Here is a 17071-nt window from a genome sequence, read left to right as displayed (position 1 = left end):
TAGTACATTCCTTCTACACATTCAGCAATCAAGGTCCGTAAGTTTAAAGATCACCCACCTCTGGTGAATAAAGATACCTCTGGTGATTCCCATAAGTTTAATCATTCATTTCTCTGGTGCATTTTCCTCCGGAGTGAAATTAATGCCTCAGCACAATTTTTCTGTATTGCCGCTGTAATTTAATTCATGATAACTCTTCCCCCCCATTCATCAGGTTTATATTTAAATCCGGTAGTGTGGAAGTTACATTGTAAATAATCACGGAGGTAAACCCTGCGCGACGGGATTTAGCTTAATGGAGAAATAAACCTGCGAACTGGTCTATGGTGCTGTGTGAGTACTGCAATAGATGGAATATGATTTAAATTGGTGGCATAGTTCAGAACAATTGGGTGCATAAGAATAATAATATCATTAATAACTCACAGATCTTGTACCAGATGCTATTCAGTACATCTTGACTTAAGGACTGGAGAAATTGGCATGTTAGAATGAGATTGGCATGGTACCAATATTTCTTGATTCAATAATGACTCCACAAGCTCCAGGATTCATGCAGCAGAACTTTTAAGTGGAATATAATAGAAACTAGCCTGTACTTAAATTATTGTGTGTGCAATCTTCATAAGAACATCTTTTAAATTTTTTTGGTGCCGGTTTTACAGACTGTTTTAAATAAGGCCAGCTCTTGTGAGCTGTGGCACAAGGCATTTAATTTTAAAATTAGAATAGCGATGTTAAATAATTGTCAAATTCGTTGCTGTCGGCAGTGACAAAGACATGTCTTATCCCCACTCGGCTATTTTAAAATAAATTCATTTACAATACAGTTAATATCACTCGCCGAATCATTATGGCTAATTGTGTACTTAAGGCAGAACTAAAGGTTGAATATGTTTCAAGTTCTCTTGCAGGGGCTCTTGTGCTGCAATGTCTGTTATGTACTCACTCTAACAAATTGGAGGGTTGTTGCCCCATACAGACAAACAGCTCCAACCGCATTTTAATAAGGTCTAATATATTCAAAACCCATGGAAATATGGTTTGTGTTTCATTTTACAATTTTTTACACTAACACAAAGAAAAGTCAGATTGTTATTCATTTTATTAAATCTAGTGATTGGTTATATGTAAAAGCATGCCAACATCACCAACTGAAACCCGCCTGGGATGGTCCCTACTGTGTACTTTTAATTACAGACACCGCCGTACGAATAAGAGAAATAGGCTGGACCCACATTCAAAGAATGAAACTAGCTTCCGAACCACAACATCACGATGCACAGACTCAACCCTCAACCTGGCGTGCAGTTCCTCATCCTTCAGACCTGAAACTTACACTGCGCCGCGACAAAGTGCCGTAATGTTACATTTATTGTTGTATTGTTTTTTTAACTGTTGATGTCACTTAATTACTCGCTATGTTTTAAGTCCTCCTGGAATAGGGGCAGCAGAGGTGACAATTATTTTCCTTTAGAATGTAGACGGGGCATAGATTTAATGTATAGTCATAGTGGGATATGGGTTAACAAGGGATTCCAATATGGACCAGGGGAACTGAACAGCTTTAGTGGAGTACATCTAATTTGTATCTTAGCCTACACAGGTATTAAAGACAGGAGTTTTAAAGCGATAGCACAAAGGACATGGTGGGACAAAGACAGACAGAATGGTAGTCAGGATTGTACATGTCGCAGAGAGAGAGAGTTCTTCTTTGGCTTGGCTTCGCGGACGAAGATTTATGGAGGGGGTAAAAAGTCCACGTCAGCTGCAGGCTCGTTTGTGGCTGACAAGTCCGATGCGGGACAGGCAGACACGGTTGCAGCGGTTGCAGGGGAAAATTGGTTGGTTGGGGTTGGGTGTTGGGTTTTTCCTCCTTTGCCTTTTGTCAGTGAGGTGGGCTCTGCGGTCTTCTTCAAAGGAGGTTGCTGCCCGCCAAACTGAGGCGCCAAGATGCACGGTTTGAGGCATTATCAGCCCACTGGCGGTGGTCAATGTGTCAGGCACCAAGAGATTTCTTTAGGCAGTCCTTGTACCTTTTCTTTGGTGCACCTCTGTCACCACTGGCCAGTGGAGAGCTCGCCATATAATACGATCTTGGGAAGGCGATGGTCCTCCATTCTGGAGACGTGACCCATCCAGCGCAGCTGGATCTTCAGCAGCGTGGACTCGATGCTGTCGACCTCTGCCATCTCGAGTACTTCAACGTTAGGGATGAAAGCGCTCCAATGGATGTTGAGGATGGAGCGGAGACAACGCTGGTGGAAGCGTTCTAGAAGCCGTAGGTGGTGCCGGTAGAGGACCCATGATTCGGAGCCGAACAGGAGTGTGGGTATGACAACGGCTCTGTATACGCTTATCTTTGTGAGGTTTTTCAGTTGGTTGTTTTTCCAGACTCTTTTGTGTAGTCTTCCAAAGGCGCTATTTGCCTTGGCGAGTCTGTTGTCTATCTCATTGTCGATCCTTGCATCTGATGAAATGGTGCAGCCGTTTTGAGTTTTGTGTGCCCGATGGAGATGTGGGGGGGCTGGTAGTCATGGTGGGGAGCTGGCTGATGGAGGACCTCAGTTTTCTTCAGGCTGACTTCCAGGCCAAACATTTTGGCAGTTTCCGCAAAGCAGGACGTCAAGCGCTGAAGAGCTGGCTCTGAATGGGCAACTAAAGCGGCATCGTCTGCAAAGAGTAGTTCACGGACAAGTTTCTCTTGTGTCTTGGTGTGAGCTTGCAGGCGCCTCAGATTGAAGAGACTGCCATCCGTGCGGTACCGGATGTAAACAGCGTCTTCATTGTTGGGGTCTTTCATGGCTTGGTTCAGCATCATGCTGAAGAAGATTGAAAAGAGGGTTGGTGCGAGAACACAGCCTTGCTTCACGCCATTGTTAATGGAGAAGGGTTCAGAGAGCTCATTGCTGTATCTGACCCGACCTTGTTGGTTTTCGTGCAGTTGGATAATCATGTTGAGGAACTTTGGGGGACATCCGATACATGTCGCAGAGAGAGAGAGTTAATACATATGCTAATGTACACAGACAGGCTTGCACTCACAAGTTCAATAATACTCATGCTAATGTTAGCAGACAAGCTGCAACACACAGGATAAATCACAAGAAACAATCCCCCCCCAGCTTGGTCTCTTCTCATCACAAACACCACCCCGTGAAGGGGAGCACCAGTTACAAACAACGTGAGCTGCTACAGTACTCTAAAGCTGCTTGGCATTTCAATATCAGACTCCAGACAGCCTTCGGAGATCGGTGGCCCTAGGGTTCGGGGATGAAGAGGAACGGCAGATACGAGCCACAATTCAACGGAACCACCTGACTCTCGACTATTCGTTCGCTGCTGAAGGCAGCGTTTCTCACAGACTTCTACAGGACAATGCTTACAACAGTTGGGCGGTTAAAGACACTGCTTCAGGACTTCAACGAGAATCTGCCCATGCCCATGTTCAGACTTGGCAACCTCGGCCTGATGTGGGATGGACTAGACTCTTTACTGAGAACTGGAGCCTGATACTCACAACCCTAATAGCAGCTGGACTCACTACTCTGACCTTTATGGTGCTCCCCTACCTAAAGACTTTAAATTCATCGAACCCTTCGTCAGAACACTACACCCCAAAGCCTTAACTCTCCAACGACACAGAGACTGCAATTCGGTTATTGACCAGCTGGGAAAAACAACACCTTACACTTTACAGCATCAGTAATACTGATCTAAAAGAAAAGTGAGGATGGGGGGGGGAAATCAGTCACACTGAGACCAGTAACCAAAGATCAGTAACACTGATCATGGTGAAAGATCAGTATTACTGATCTAAAAGAAAAGTGAGGATTGTGAGAGATGGGAAAACTGATCTAAAATTATGAACATGAAGGAAACTGAAATTCATACATCAGTTAATGGCTGTAACCAGTACAAGCAGGATGAGCTTGGGAATTAGGATGCAGGAAAGCAGAGTCAGCATGATTAACATAAGAATCTTCTAGTCTTTGTGACAAGAGCCACCATAAGACTAAGATAAGGAGTGGTAAGGAACAATAGAATGTAGGAAGTTGAGGTAGTTTGGATCAGATAAGGGTCTCCTAGCCCTAGACAGAAGTACCAAGTCCTACATATCTAATTAGTTAACCTTTCACAGATTTATACATATTAAATTAGCCAACCCTAGACAGGATGAGCCAACTCTACTTACCAAGAGACTGTAGCTCCGAGAATCAGGAAGGTGTGAATAAGGACAATAACATGAAGGCACACCGACAGGATACCCCCTGGTCCTCCAAGTATACTGAAACAGCACGTAGGCAGGAAGGATTGCCTCTGCCAAACCCATCCAGGGGGCAGAAGAATGTAAGGGGGAGGGTATTCTGATACTGAAATTTACTGTATAAAAGTTGGGTGAGCCCCAGTATATGTGTGTATTTCCAAGGTAAGGGGAAGCACCCAACTTTGCATTGTTATTATAATAAATGTTCTTTGTTCTCAATATTTGTCTCGAGCAATTTCTTTAAAGGATAATTCTGTTTCTAACATCTCTAATTTGTAATTTAAAAAGCCAATAAACTACAACCCTGATCATCATTAGGATGCAAAAGGAACCTGGAGAACCCCACATAGTCACAAGGAGAACATGCAAACTCCACACGGACAGCGTTCAAGGTTGGAATTGAACCGAGATTGCAGGAGCACCACCTGCAGCACTGCTCAGCCACCCTGAGGAACCCCTTCCCTCCATCGACCTTCTCCAAGCCTGTTGTGGAGAAGAAAGAGGGAGAAGCTACTTTATTCATTTTTTCATTTTTAAGATTTTTAATTTATCCATACACAGAAACAGGCCCTTCCAGCCCATGAGCCTGTGATGCCCAATGCCCCAATTAACCTACAACCCAATACATTATTAATGGGAGGGAGAAACCCACACAGACACAGGGAAGCCATACAAACTCCTTACAGACATTGCTGGATTTGAACCCGGGTCTGGTGCTGTAATAGGATTGCACTAACTGCTATGCTAATTGTGCCGCCCAATGAAACTCATCTGCTAAAGCATGCCAGCAACTTGGGTGACCTGAAATTGATGCGTTATCAGTTCCAGGATAATGGACCGAGTGGTCTGCTGTGCGCTGGTACTGTGCTGGGACTCTGAGGACTACGTCAATGAAACCTGAACAGAAATTGGGTCACTTCAGTGATCTGACTGAGTCAGCAATTAAAGCGGCATCCGAGACATACAAACACATGGCAACACCTGCCTATCATTAGGCATACTCAGAGGTATAAATTAAAGCCAATCATCACCTTTTGATATGTTCATCTTTGATCCATTTTAAATGAGTTTCATTCCAAATAATGTACAGAAGAATTCCAAAACTGTATACATATGCAATAGAAATTAAAGCTCTTGGGAAAGTGAGCATATAATCTATGATCTGTATAAAAGTAATCAAATGACCTGTAAGGGTTCCAGCTGAGAATATGGTAAAATTAATGAGAGATTATAGCAGGCCTTTTGGCCCCTCAATTGTGTTCCATTGTTCAATTAGAACAGGACTTCCCAAACTTTTCAGCTCATGGAACCTTTTTGGGGAACACTTGGAAAATGCGGAACCCCAATCATCATTTCCAGTTTAAAATACCTGGTATATACACAAGCATAGTAAGAAAGTAAATAAACTCACCAGTAGAGGATTAACTATCACCCAACCCTAGAATGAGCTTTAGTAAGGCCCCCCCATCCTTGCTCATCCCTTGGCCTGGGCTTCCCCGGCACCTCTTTCTCCCCGCCGCAGCCTGGGGCTCCCCTGCTGTCCATCACTACTCAACTCGGGCCTGACTACTCAGGCGCCACTTGCTACTTGCCTCTCATTTAGCTGTATCAGCCACCAGTCAAATACCGGTGGTCGCGCACCCCTCCCATGGTTCACTTTCCTCAGGTGACAAGCTGGATACTAGTATTTCAGAGCTTTCTCCACGCACATGTTGCAAATCTTCATTCTGTCGTTGCCAGCTCCCAGAAACCACTGTGCTCATTACTTGTGCAGCACCAATTCTGGCCCAGTCACCAGCTTCACCCACTCAGAGTTGGGGTGATGGAGAACAACACACATTCTTCTTAAGATGCTTGAGAGCCATGACTGCACCTTCTGTACTTTATCTCCACTGAAGGAGCCTTCTCACCATGGGGTTTCTGAGTATTTCTTGTGGTCATGAAACTGGCTGCTGCACTGTTTGGTGTTCTTTTCAAAAGACCAAGTGTCCCAGGTTTCCTGAATCTGGTTTGGCTCCCCCTCCCCTGAGGTCTCCCCCCACAAACAAACTGAATTAAGACAGAGGTAAAAAAAAAATTTAAAGAAAAACAGGTAGATCATTATTATTCCCTGTCATTTCTTCCACTGAACCCCTATGCCCTTCCACGAAACCCCTGGGTCCACGGAATGCTGTTTGGGAAACATTGAATTAGAAGATGGCTGCTGGACTCTCCCACCCACTCCACATCCTTCCTCTGTTTACCTCAACATCTATACACCTAGAGCCACTGGAGAAAAGTATTTCGACAACTTACAACACTGAGGAAATAGATTTCTTCTCATCTTAACTCTCCACAGTTTTGATGCTCTCTTATGAGACTGCTCCTTCCTTCATCAGTAATGTAACCATCCACGTTGTCTCACACTGAATACGGCACACGCCAGTGAGATCTCAGAGGCAATCTCAAATCTACAGTCACAGCAAGGCTCCTTGGCTCCTGCACTCCAATATAAGTGGATATGGTGCACATTCTTCTCACTAAGTGACTAATATAGATTGTGAGGCCTATACTAATCCCTGTGTAAGCACTCAAGTAACATGTTGTATTAAAAAAAAGACCCTTTTATCCTCATTATCTTGACCAATCTTTTGAGGATCCATTCCCTTTCCGATGATCACAGATATTGAATCAGTTCAAGGAGTTCACCTGATAATCTTAATCCTGTTATCCTGATGCTGCAACAGTCTGCAGGAGGCAGGTTAAGGTGATACTCCTTTTTTTCTTTTCAATCTTTTTTTATTGGTTTTTAAAATGAATACAAGGAAGGGAACAAAACTGAAAATACAATATCACATATGTATATTGTTACGAGTCCAAAGGACCCCAAAACTCAGCAGCAATAGATATTCACCAAGACAAGTAGTTAGTTAAACAAAAATTGTTTTTAATTATCTTTAAACATGAAAACAGAATCAAACTTTAACTTACCTCTATTAACTTAACTAACCTTAACCCCCTTCTAATTCTAAGCGCATGTGTATGTAATGTATGTGTAAATTTAAGAAAAGTTCTTTGATTCACAGTTCAAGCTCACATCTCATTCTTCCAAGTTCACTGGTTGCAGGCAATTCTTATACTGTGCACAGAATTTAATATGTATAAAGTTCACCAGACTTTGGTGCTCAAAAGGTAAATGTTTTACCACTTATGAAGGATCTTTGGAGGTTTGCAGAGAGAGATTTGTTGTTCTAGGATTTCCACAACTGAGGTACCACCATTAAATCACCTCAATGTCTTACTGATGAAACTTTCCCCATCAGGGTTCTCCAGATGATAACTTCTTTCTTTCAGGCCATCAGAGAGTTCCTTTCTGTTCCACTTATTCCAAGAGAACCATCAGACTGATAGCACTTCCAGCTATCTGCCGCTGTAGAGCTTTCTGTTTCAGTTCCAACAAGCTTTTTCCTGCTTGCTTCAGCTGTGACTGTTCAGCGCGCTCTCTCTCTCTCTCTCTCTCTTCATCTTCCAACTGCTAGAAAGCCCACATGATTCTCACCTGCAAAAAAACCCACTTTCTCCAGCAAACAATAGGAGCTAGTTTTTTCCTCTCATCCGTGTTCTTAGGGAAACAAAACTTCTCATTTAACTTTGAGTGAGCACTTTCCAGAAAGGTCAGAAGTCTTGTAAAAATGTTCAACACAGATGACCTGTCTCCAGTCGATTCATTTGATGGCATCATTTCAATTAGCACCAACTTGTGAAATGTGCATAGCATTCTCCATAGTTTCGGTAAAGTTCACTGAATATGAATTCTTCAGTATTTCAAATAAGATCTGTTTTAAAATGTGTGTACGTATGTAACCTACTCTGATTTTACCAATTATCTCCCAAATATATATTCCATTGCAATATATCAGGATAAAACTTCCAATTATATAAACTCAGTCTCCCCTCCACTACACTGGATAAAGACATATTAAAAATCCACATAACCTACTTTATTTAAAAAAATCCAAAAACATCTGTTCATCTTATCCTAAGGGTTACATAGATTTTGTAACTTTTGATTCATACCGTGAATCAAAAAACTAAGGTAAAATTTTATCTCATCTGGAAGAGTGAGTACATACATTTAATCATATTAAAAACATTTACATCAAATGAAAATAAGACATAAAAGGTCCCCAATATCTTCAAATTTCACCAATGAATCAAATACATGATATCTAATTTTTTTCTAAACTTAAACAGGACATAATATGAGAAAACCACAAAAACACTGTTGGAGGTCTAGAGTTGTTCCATTTGAATAAGATGGTTCTTCTAGCCAGAAATGTAGAGAATGCCACAACCTGTGGCACAGGTGCAGAAAAACTCCTTATGTCTGGTTCAATAACCCCAAAAAGAGGAGTTATTGTATTGGGTCATAGCTCCACCTAAAATACAGTTGAAAAAATATTAAAAATTTCTTTCCAATAAATTTCTAAGGATGGACAAGACCAAAACATATGTGACAATGTATCAGTATCAAATTTGGATCTGGGACAAATAGGGTTAATATTAGAAAAGATACATGCCATCTTATCTTTGGACTTGAACACGATGCACCATTTTGAATTGGATTAATGTTGGGCACATATTGAAGATGTATTCACCAATTTAAGAATCTTGTCCCATAGATCCTCTGATAAGGGTTTTGCAAGTTCCTATTCCCAAGTCTTTTTAATCTTATCATGAAGGATTTGACACATTTTCAATAATCTATCATATATAATTCCATTGGAATTCCTTTAGAAAATATTAATCAACTAGGTCTGGTGGTGGAATAACAAACGGTAAGTCCAGTAATATGGTATTTAAGAAATTTCTAATCTATAAATATCTAAAAAAAAGAATATTTAGTTGTCATATTTACTTGCCAGATATTCAAGAGACATTAAACAACCTTCCTTAAATAAATTTGCAAAAGAAATAATACTTTTGATTTTCCATAAAGAGAAGGATTGATCAATTATTGATGGTCAAAAAAATTATGAGATAAAACAAAGCTCTGAAATTTAAAAACATTTACTAAATTGGACCCAGATTTACAATGTATTGGATGAGATATATCCTCATTGATCTTGGAAAAACTAAATGGAAGAGAGGTACCCAATAAAGCGGCCACTGAATACTGCTGTTAGACCAATTTGTCAGAATAAAAAAATCCCAAACATTAAATAACAAATATTAACATCCCAATAATGAAATTTAAAATTAGGTAAGGCCATTAGCTCCATCTTTTTTCAATTTTTGTAAATGAAATTTAATATTTCCAGAGTTTGTGTTCTTCCAAATAAAGGAAGAAATTTTTGAGTCAATATAAAAAAAAAGACTTTGAGATAAAAACTGGAATTGTTTGAAACAGATGTAAAAATTGAGGTGATACTCCTGAGACCTTCACTGATTTTAATTGGACCAGATATCTTGGTCTGGAATTGTTTAAAATAGATATAAAAATTGAGGTGATGCCCCTGAGAACTTCACTGATTGTAACTGGACCAGTTATCTTGGTCTGGAATTGTTTAAAATAGATATAAAAATTGAGGTGATGCCCCTGAGAACTTCACTGATTGTAACTGGACCAGATATCTTGGTCTCAAATTGTTTGAAATAGATATAAAAATTGAGGTGATGCCCCTGAGACCTTCACTGATTGTAACTGGACCAGATATCTTGGTCTGGAATTGTTTAAAATAGATATAAAAATTGAGGCGATGCCCCTGAGAACTTCACTGATTGTAACTGGACCAGATATCTTGGTCTGGAATTGTTTAAAATAGATATAAAAATTGAGGTGATGCCCCTGAGAACTTCACTGATTGTAACTGGACCAGATATCTTGGTCTGGAATTGTTTAAAATAGATATAAAAATTGAGGCGATGCCCCTGAGACCTTCACTGATTGTAATTGGACCAGATATCTTGGCCTGGAATTGTTTAAAATAGGTATAAAAATTGAGGTGATGCCCCTGAGAACTTCACTGATTGTAACTGGACTAGATATCTTGGTCTGGAATTGTTTAAAATAGATATAAAAATTGAGGTGATGCCCCTGAGACCTTCACTGATTGTAACTGGACCAGATATCTTGGTCTGGAATTGTTTAAAATAGATATAAAAATTGAGGCGATGGCCCTGAGAACTTAACTTCACTGATTGTAACTGGACCAGATATCTTGGTCTGGAATTGTTTAAAATAGATATAAAAATTGAGGTGATGCCCCTGAGAACTTCACTGATTGTAACTGGACCAGATATCTTGGTCTGGAATTGTTTAAAATAGATATAAAAATTGAGGTGATGCCCCTGAGAACTTCACTGATTGTAACTGGACCAGTTATCTTGGTCTGGAATTGTTTAAAATAGATATAAAAATTGAGGTGATGCCCCTGATACCTTCACTGATTGTAACTGGACCAGATATCTTGGTCTGGAATTGTTTAAAATAGATATAAAAATTGAGGTGATGCCCCTGAGAACTTCACTGATTGTAACTGGACCAGATATCTTGGTCTGGAATTGTTTAAAATAGATATAAAAATTGAGGTGATGCCCCTGAGACCTTCACTGATTGTAACTGGACCAGATATCTTGGTCTGGAATTGTTTAAAATAGACATAAAAATTGAGGTGATGCCCCTGAGACCTTCACTGATTGTAACTGGACCAGATATCTTGGTCTGGAATTGTTTAAAATAGATATAAAAATTGAGGTGATGCCCCTGAGACCTTCACTGATTGTAACTGGACCAGTTATCTTGGTCTGGAATTGTTTAAAATAGATATAAAAATTGAGGTGATGCCCCTGATACCTTCACTGATTGTAACTGGACCAGATATCTTGGTCTGGAATTGTTTAAAATAGACATAAAAATTGAGGTGATGCCCCTGAGACCTTCACTGATTGTAACTGGACCAGATATCTTGGTCTCGAATTGTTTGAAATAGATATAAAAATTCACTGATTTTAATTGGACCAGATATCTTGGTCTGGTATTGTTTGGAATAGATATAAATATTGAGGTGATGCTCCTGGGACCTTCACTGATTTTAATTGGACCAGATATCTCGGTCTGTTTTCCTCCTTCAACTCCATTGTTGGTATTTTGCTGAAGCAGGGGAGATTGCCCTGGGCCGGATTGGTCCATATGAGGGGGAATCTTGCTGTGATGGGGCCTTTCAATCAGGAACACACAGCTGCTAGTAGCTCCTCCCAGCCTGGATGAACCCAATCAGGAGTGAGATGAGAGCCTGGATTACAGCCATCCACAGATTTAAAAATGCTCATGTAAGAAAAATACGGAGGAAGACTTTGCAGTGTAAAGAAATGGATTTGAATAATGTAAAAATGATCAAGGGCAAAATTAAAACTTGGACAGCTGTAAATAATCACTGGGTAGAGTGACTCATTCACTCTGATCTTTTCGTAACAGCATGCAGAACAATTTCAAAAACATTTCCATTTTTTTAAAATCACATTTGACATCTTGAAATGACCAAATTATAACCAGCCTGACTGTTAGAAAAAGTCAGCTGCAAATAAAGAACAATAATCCTCTAATTAATCACAGAATGTGTTCAAAACATTGGCAATGCTGTGTGAATGAAATCCTTTTATTCTGCCTCCTCTGCCATCTTTTTAACGCATCTGTCAATCATGCAATGTAATTGACTTTACAGCATAAAACAACTCGCAGATTACAGGACATTTACCGACTCAACCGCAATCAGTGGCTGTCTTACCAAATGAAAATGAAAAATAAGTATCATTGTGCTGCTGGAGCCGCTGTATCGTTGGCAATGTCACCGATGAGGACCCAGGAAGAACGGAGACACTTCGCTGCTCTGAATGGATCAACAGTTCAATCCTAATGCTGACAGTTCCGTACAGGTTTCAAAAGGCTGCAGTGGCTGTGAGAGTGCTGCAGGCGAATCCACGGACACTCAGTGACTCTAAAGGGAATCTCTTTGGCTTCTCTTTGGCTGATTGTGAGGGGCGCCGGGCGACACTAATACAAGTCTTTGCCTGCCTTACAGCAGGCAGAAGGCAATTTCATGTAATATCAAAAACACAATTCTAGCATTGTGATCTTTACCTCAATCATGGTGTCAGCAGACTTGGTGTTTTACCCACTTCATGTAATATTACTTGTTCTATACTTGTTCAATCCCCCCAGAAGTCTGGAAGGCTGGCGGCAAAACTCTGCATGCCAAACTGCATGAGTTTTTCAAGCTTTGTTGGGACCAAGGTAAACTGCCTCAGGATCTTCGTGATGCCACCATCATCACCCTGTACAAAAACAAAGGCGAGAAATCAGACTGCTCAAACTACAGGGGAATCACGTTGCTCTCCATTGCAGGCAAAATCTTCGCTAGGATTCTACTAAATAGAATAATACCTAGTGTCGCCGAGAATATTCTCCCAGAATCACAGTGCGGCTTTCGCGCAAACAGAGGAACCACTGACATGGTCTTTGCCCTCAGACAGCTCCAAGAAAAGTGCAGAGAACAAAACAAAGGACTCTACATCACCTTTGTTGACCTCACCAAAGCCTTCGACACCGTGAGCAGGAAAGGGCTTTGGCAAATTCTAGAGCGCATCGGATGTCCCCCAAAGTTCCTCAACATGATTATCCAACTGCACGAAAACCAACAAGGTCGGGTCAGATACAGAAATGAGCTCTCTGAACCCTTCTCCATTAACAATGGCGTGAAGCAAGGCTGTGTTCTCGCACCAACCCTCTTTTCAATCTTCTTCAGCATGATGCTGAACCAAGCCATGAAAGACCCCAACAATGAAGACGCTGTTTACATCCGGTACCGCACGGATGGCAGTCTCTTCAATCTGAGGCGCCTGCAAGCTCACACCAAGACACAAGAGAAACTTGTCCGTGAACTACTCTTTGCAGATGATGCCGCTTTAGTTGCCCATTCAGAGCCAGCTCTTCAGCGCTTGACGTCCTGCTTTGCGGAAACTGCCAAAATGTTTGGCCTGGAAGTCAGCCTGAAGAAAACTGAGGTCCTCCATCAGCCAGCTCCCCACCATGACTACCAGCCCCCCCACATCTCCATCGGGCACACAAAACTCAAAACGGTCAACCAGTTTACCTATCTCGGCTGCACCATTTCATCAGATGCAAGGATCGACAATGAGATAGACAACAGACTCGCCAAGGAAAATAGCGCCTTTGGAAGACTACACAAAAGAGTCTGGAAAAACAACCAACTGAAAAACCTCACAAAGATAAGCGTATACAGAGCCGTTGTCATACCCACACTCCTGTTCGGCTCCGAATCATGGGTCCTCTACCGGCACCACCTACGGCTCCTAGAACGCTTCCACCAGCGTTGTCTCCGCTCCATCCTCAACATCCATTGGAGCGCTTACACCCCTAACGTCGAAGTACTCGAGATGGCAGAGGTCGACAGCATCGAGTCCACGCTGCTGAAGATCCAGCTGCGCTGGATGGGTCACGTCTCCAGAATGGAGGACCATCGCCTTCCCAAGATCGTGTTATATGGCGAGCTCTCCACTGGCCACTGTGACAGAGGTGCACCAAAGAAAAGGTACAAGGACTGCCTAAAGAAATCTCTTGGTGCCTGCCACATTGACCACCGCCAGTGGGCTGATAACGCCTCAAACCGTGCATCTTGGCGCCTCACAGTTTGGCGGGCAGCAACCTCCTTTGAAGAAGACCGCAGAGCCCACCTCACTGACAAAAGGCAAAGGAGGAAAAACCCAACACCCAACCCCAACCAACCAATTTTCCCTTGCAACCGCTGCAATCGTGTCTGCCTGTCCCGCATCGGACTTGTCAGCCACAAACGAGCCTGCAGCTGACGTGGACTTTTTACCCCCTCCATAAATCTTTGTCCGCGAAGCCAAGCCAAAAAAGAAGACTACTACATGACAATAAAGTAAAACTTGAATCTGAAACCAGGGCATTAAAAGTACAGAACAGCACTGTCACTGGCTATTTGAAACATCCAATGACGAGAAACATGACAACCATGCAAAGGTATGACATTGGGAAACTCTGAAAGTGTTCAGTCAGAGCAGGGTCAGGCAATTCACTCACTCAGGGAGTCATGGCTGGTCATCTTCAAACTGCCACTTCCTTCAACCACCTCAGATGTGCTCAGCAACTCAACACTTATCACCATGGCACAGAAGATTATAAAGGTTCACAAAACCATGAGTGAAGATATGCCTCTTCATCTTCCTCCTAAATCACCAGCTCCTTTATCCTGACTGCTGAGGGAGGAGATTGCTGAACCTCTGGTGATAATCTTTGAATCATCAATGGAGATGGGAGAGGTTCCAGAGGAGTGGATGGTTGCAGATATTGTTCCTTTATTAAAGAAATGGAGTAGAGAGAGCCTAGGAAATTATAGGCCAGTGAGTCTTACTTCAGTGGTTGGTAAGTTGATGGAGATCTTGAAAGGCAGGATTTATGAACATTTGGAGAGATATAATATGATTAGGAATAGACAACTTGGCTTTGTCAAGGGCAGGTTGTGCCTTAAGAACCTGATTGAATTTTTTGAGGATGTGACTAAACATATTGATGGTGGAAGAGCAGTAGATGTCGTGTATATGGATTTGATAAGGTTCCCCATGCAAGGCTTATTGAGAAAGTAAGGAGGCTTGGGATCCAAGGGGACATTGCTTTGTGGATCAAGAATTGGATCCCCACAGAAAGAAAAGAGTGGTTGTAGATGGGTCATATTCTGCATGGAGGTCAATGACCAGGGATCCATTCTGGGATAGAAAATTACTCTTCGTGATTTTTATAAATGACCTGGATGAGGAAGTGGAGGGATGGGTTAGTATATTTGCTGATGACACAAAGATTGGGGGGGGGGGGGTGGGGTTCTGGATAGTGTGAAGGGTTGTCAAAGGTTACAGCGGGACATTTATAGGATGCAAAACTTGGCTGAGTTTTTTTAATTCAATCCAGGTAAGTGTGAAGTGGTTCATTTTGGTAGGTCAAATATGATGACAGAATATAGTATTAATGGTAAGACTATTGGCAGTGTGGAGGATCAGAGGTATCTTAGGGTCCAAGTCCATAGGACACACAAAGCAGCTGTGCAAGTTGATTTCATGATTAAGAAGGCATACAGTGTATTGGCCTTCATTTATCGTGGAAATGAATTTAGGAGCTGAGAGGTAATGTTTCAGCTGTATAGGATCCTGGTGTGACAGAATATAGATATGCTTTTGGGAGATAAATTGGGGCAGGATTTTTAGTGTAGGTAACATACAAACACTTTAAAACAGATCTTATTTAAAATACTGGAGCTCTGCTAATGCTAGACATATCAGACCCAGAAGCTTTGGAGAGGGCCCGAGACTTCTCTAATGGATTGTTGTTTACAAAAAGGCAACAGATGGAAGAATTTGTCGGAGACACGTTCTGTCTGGAGTGAAAGGAAGGTCATGTGGTTTTGCAAGCAGAGAGAGTCAAACAGGTTTTTTTTTCTCTCAGAAAGAGAGAGAGAGAGAGAGAGAGAGATCAGTTCTACAGTTTTACAGTCAGCAGCAGCAACTGAGGCTGGAACAGGACAAGCTGGCAAGCTTGTGGAAAACCCCATTTAGAAGATGGGTTTAGTTCAGCCTGTTCAATGCTCTTGTGGTTCATGCAAGAGGAGAGGACTGGCAGTCTAATGTTTCACTTGAAATAAGAGAAACAGAAAAGGCACTCTGTGGTGACCTGAAAGAAAGAGGTTATCATCTGGAGAACCCTGAGGGAATTGAAGTGGCTGATTAAAAAGGAATCAGTTGTGGGTGCCCTGAAACAACAAATCTCTCTCTGAAAGCTGACAAGAACCTTCCTGAGTGGTAACCATTTACCTTTCAATCATCAAAGCCTGGTGAACTTTATAAATGTTACATTCTGTGCACAGTATAAGAATTGCCTGCATCCAGTGAACTTGGAGGAATGAGAAGTGAGGTTGGACTGTGAATCAACAAACTTTTCTGAACTTACACACACACATTACATACACGTGCGCTTAGAATTAGAAGGGGGTTAAGTTAGGTTAGTTAAGACAATAGTGATAAATTAAAGTGTGATTCTGTTTTCATGTTTAAAGATAATTAAAAGCAACTTTTGTTTAAGAAACGATTTGTCTTGGTGAAAATCTATTGCTGCTGGGTTTTGGGATCCTCTCCTCATAATACTGGTCAGACCCCACTTGGAGAATTGTGTGAAGTCCTGGAAGCCATAGAAAGAGCGCAGAGATTTACAAGGATGTTGCCTGATTTAGGGAGTGTGTCTTATAAAAACAGGTAGAGTGAACTCGGCTTTTTTTTCTTGGAGCGGCAGAGGATGAGAGGTGACTTAATAGAGGTGTATAAGATGATGAGAGGCATTGATCATGCAGATAGTCAGAGGGTTTTTCCCAGGTCAGAAATGGTTGCCACAAGAGGACAAGGGTCTAAGGTGCTGGGGAGTAGGTACAGAGATGTCAGCAGTAAGAGATGTCAGAAAATGGTGGGTGTATGGAATGAGATGTTGGCATCGGTGATGCAGGCAGATGTTAGGGTACTTTAAGAGACTTTTGGATAGATACATGGAAATAAGCAAAATAGAGGATGATAGGAAAGACTAGTAATTTTTATGGTAGGGACATGTTTGGCCCAACTTTGTGGGCTGAAGGGCCTGTATTGTGCTGTAAGTTTTCTGTTACTATCTTGCCCTCACCTCTCAGTGTTCCAGCAAACATACCCATTCTACTTGATCTTGTCCCAGGAATTGACCTTCATCATGCTATC

General features: G+C 41.7%; 1 protein-coding gene across 1 annotated transcript in view; it reads right to left on the bottom strand.

Moving 5' to 3' along the window:
- Window positions 1-17069, bottom strand: part of rap1gapa (RAP1 GTPase activating protein a) — a 343293-nt gene extending 326224 nt beyond the window's left edge. Inside the window, exon 1 of the mRNA XM_069918270.1 lies at window positions 17001-17069. Coding sequence (XP_069774371.1) covers window positions 17001-17028 — 28 coding nt within the window. The 5' untranslated portion in view covers window positions 17029-17069. The remainder of the gene's footprint in view (window positions 1-17000) is intronic.
- Between the last annotated feature and the right edge of the window lie 2 nt (window positions 17070-17071).

Source organism: Narcine bancroftii, chromosome 2, assembly GCF_036971445.1.
Source record: "Narcine bancroftii isolate sNarBan1 chromosome 2, sNarBan1.hap1, whole genome shotgun sequence".
Taxonomy (NCBI): Eukaryota; Metazoa; Chordata; class Chondrichthyes; order Torpediniformes; family Narcinidae; genus Narcine; species Narcine bancroftii.
This window is presented reverse-complemented; position numbering and strand designations above follow the sequence as displayed.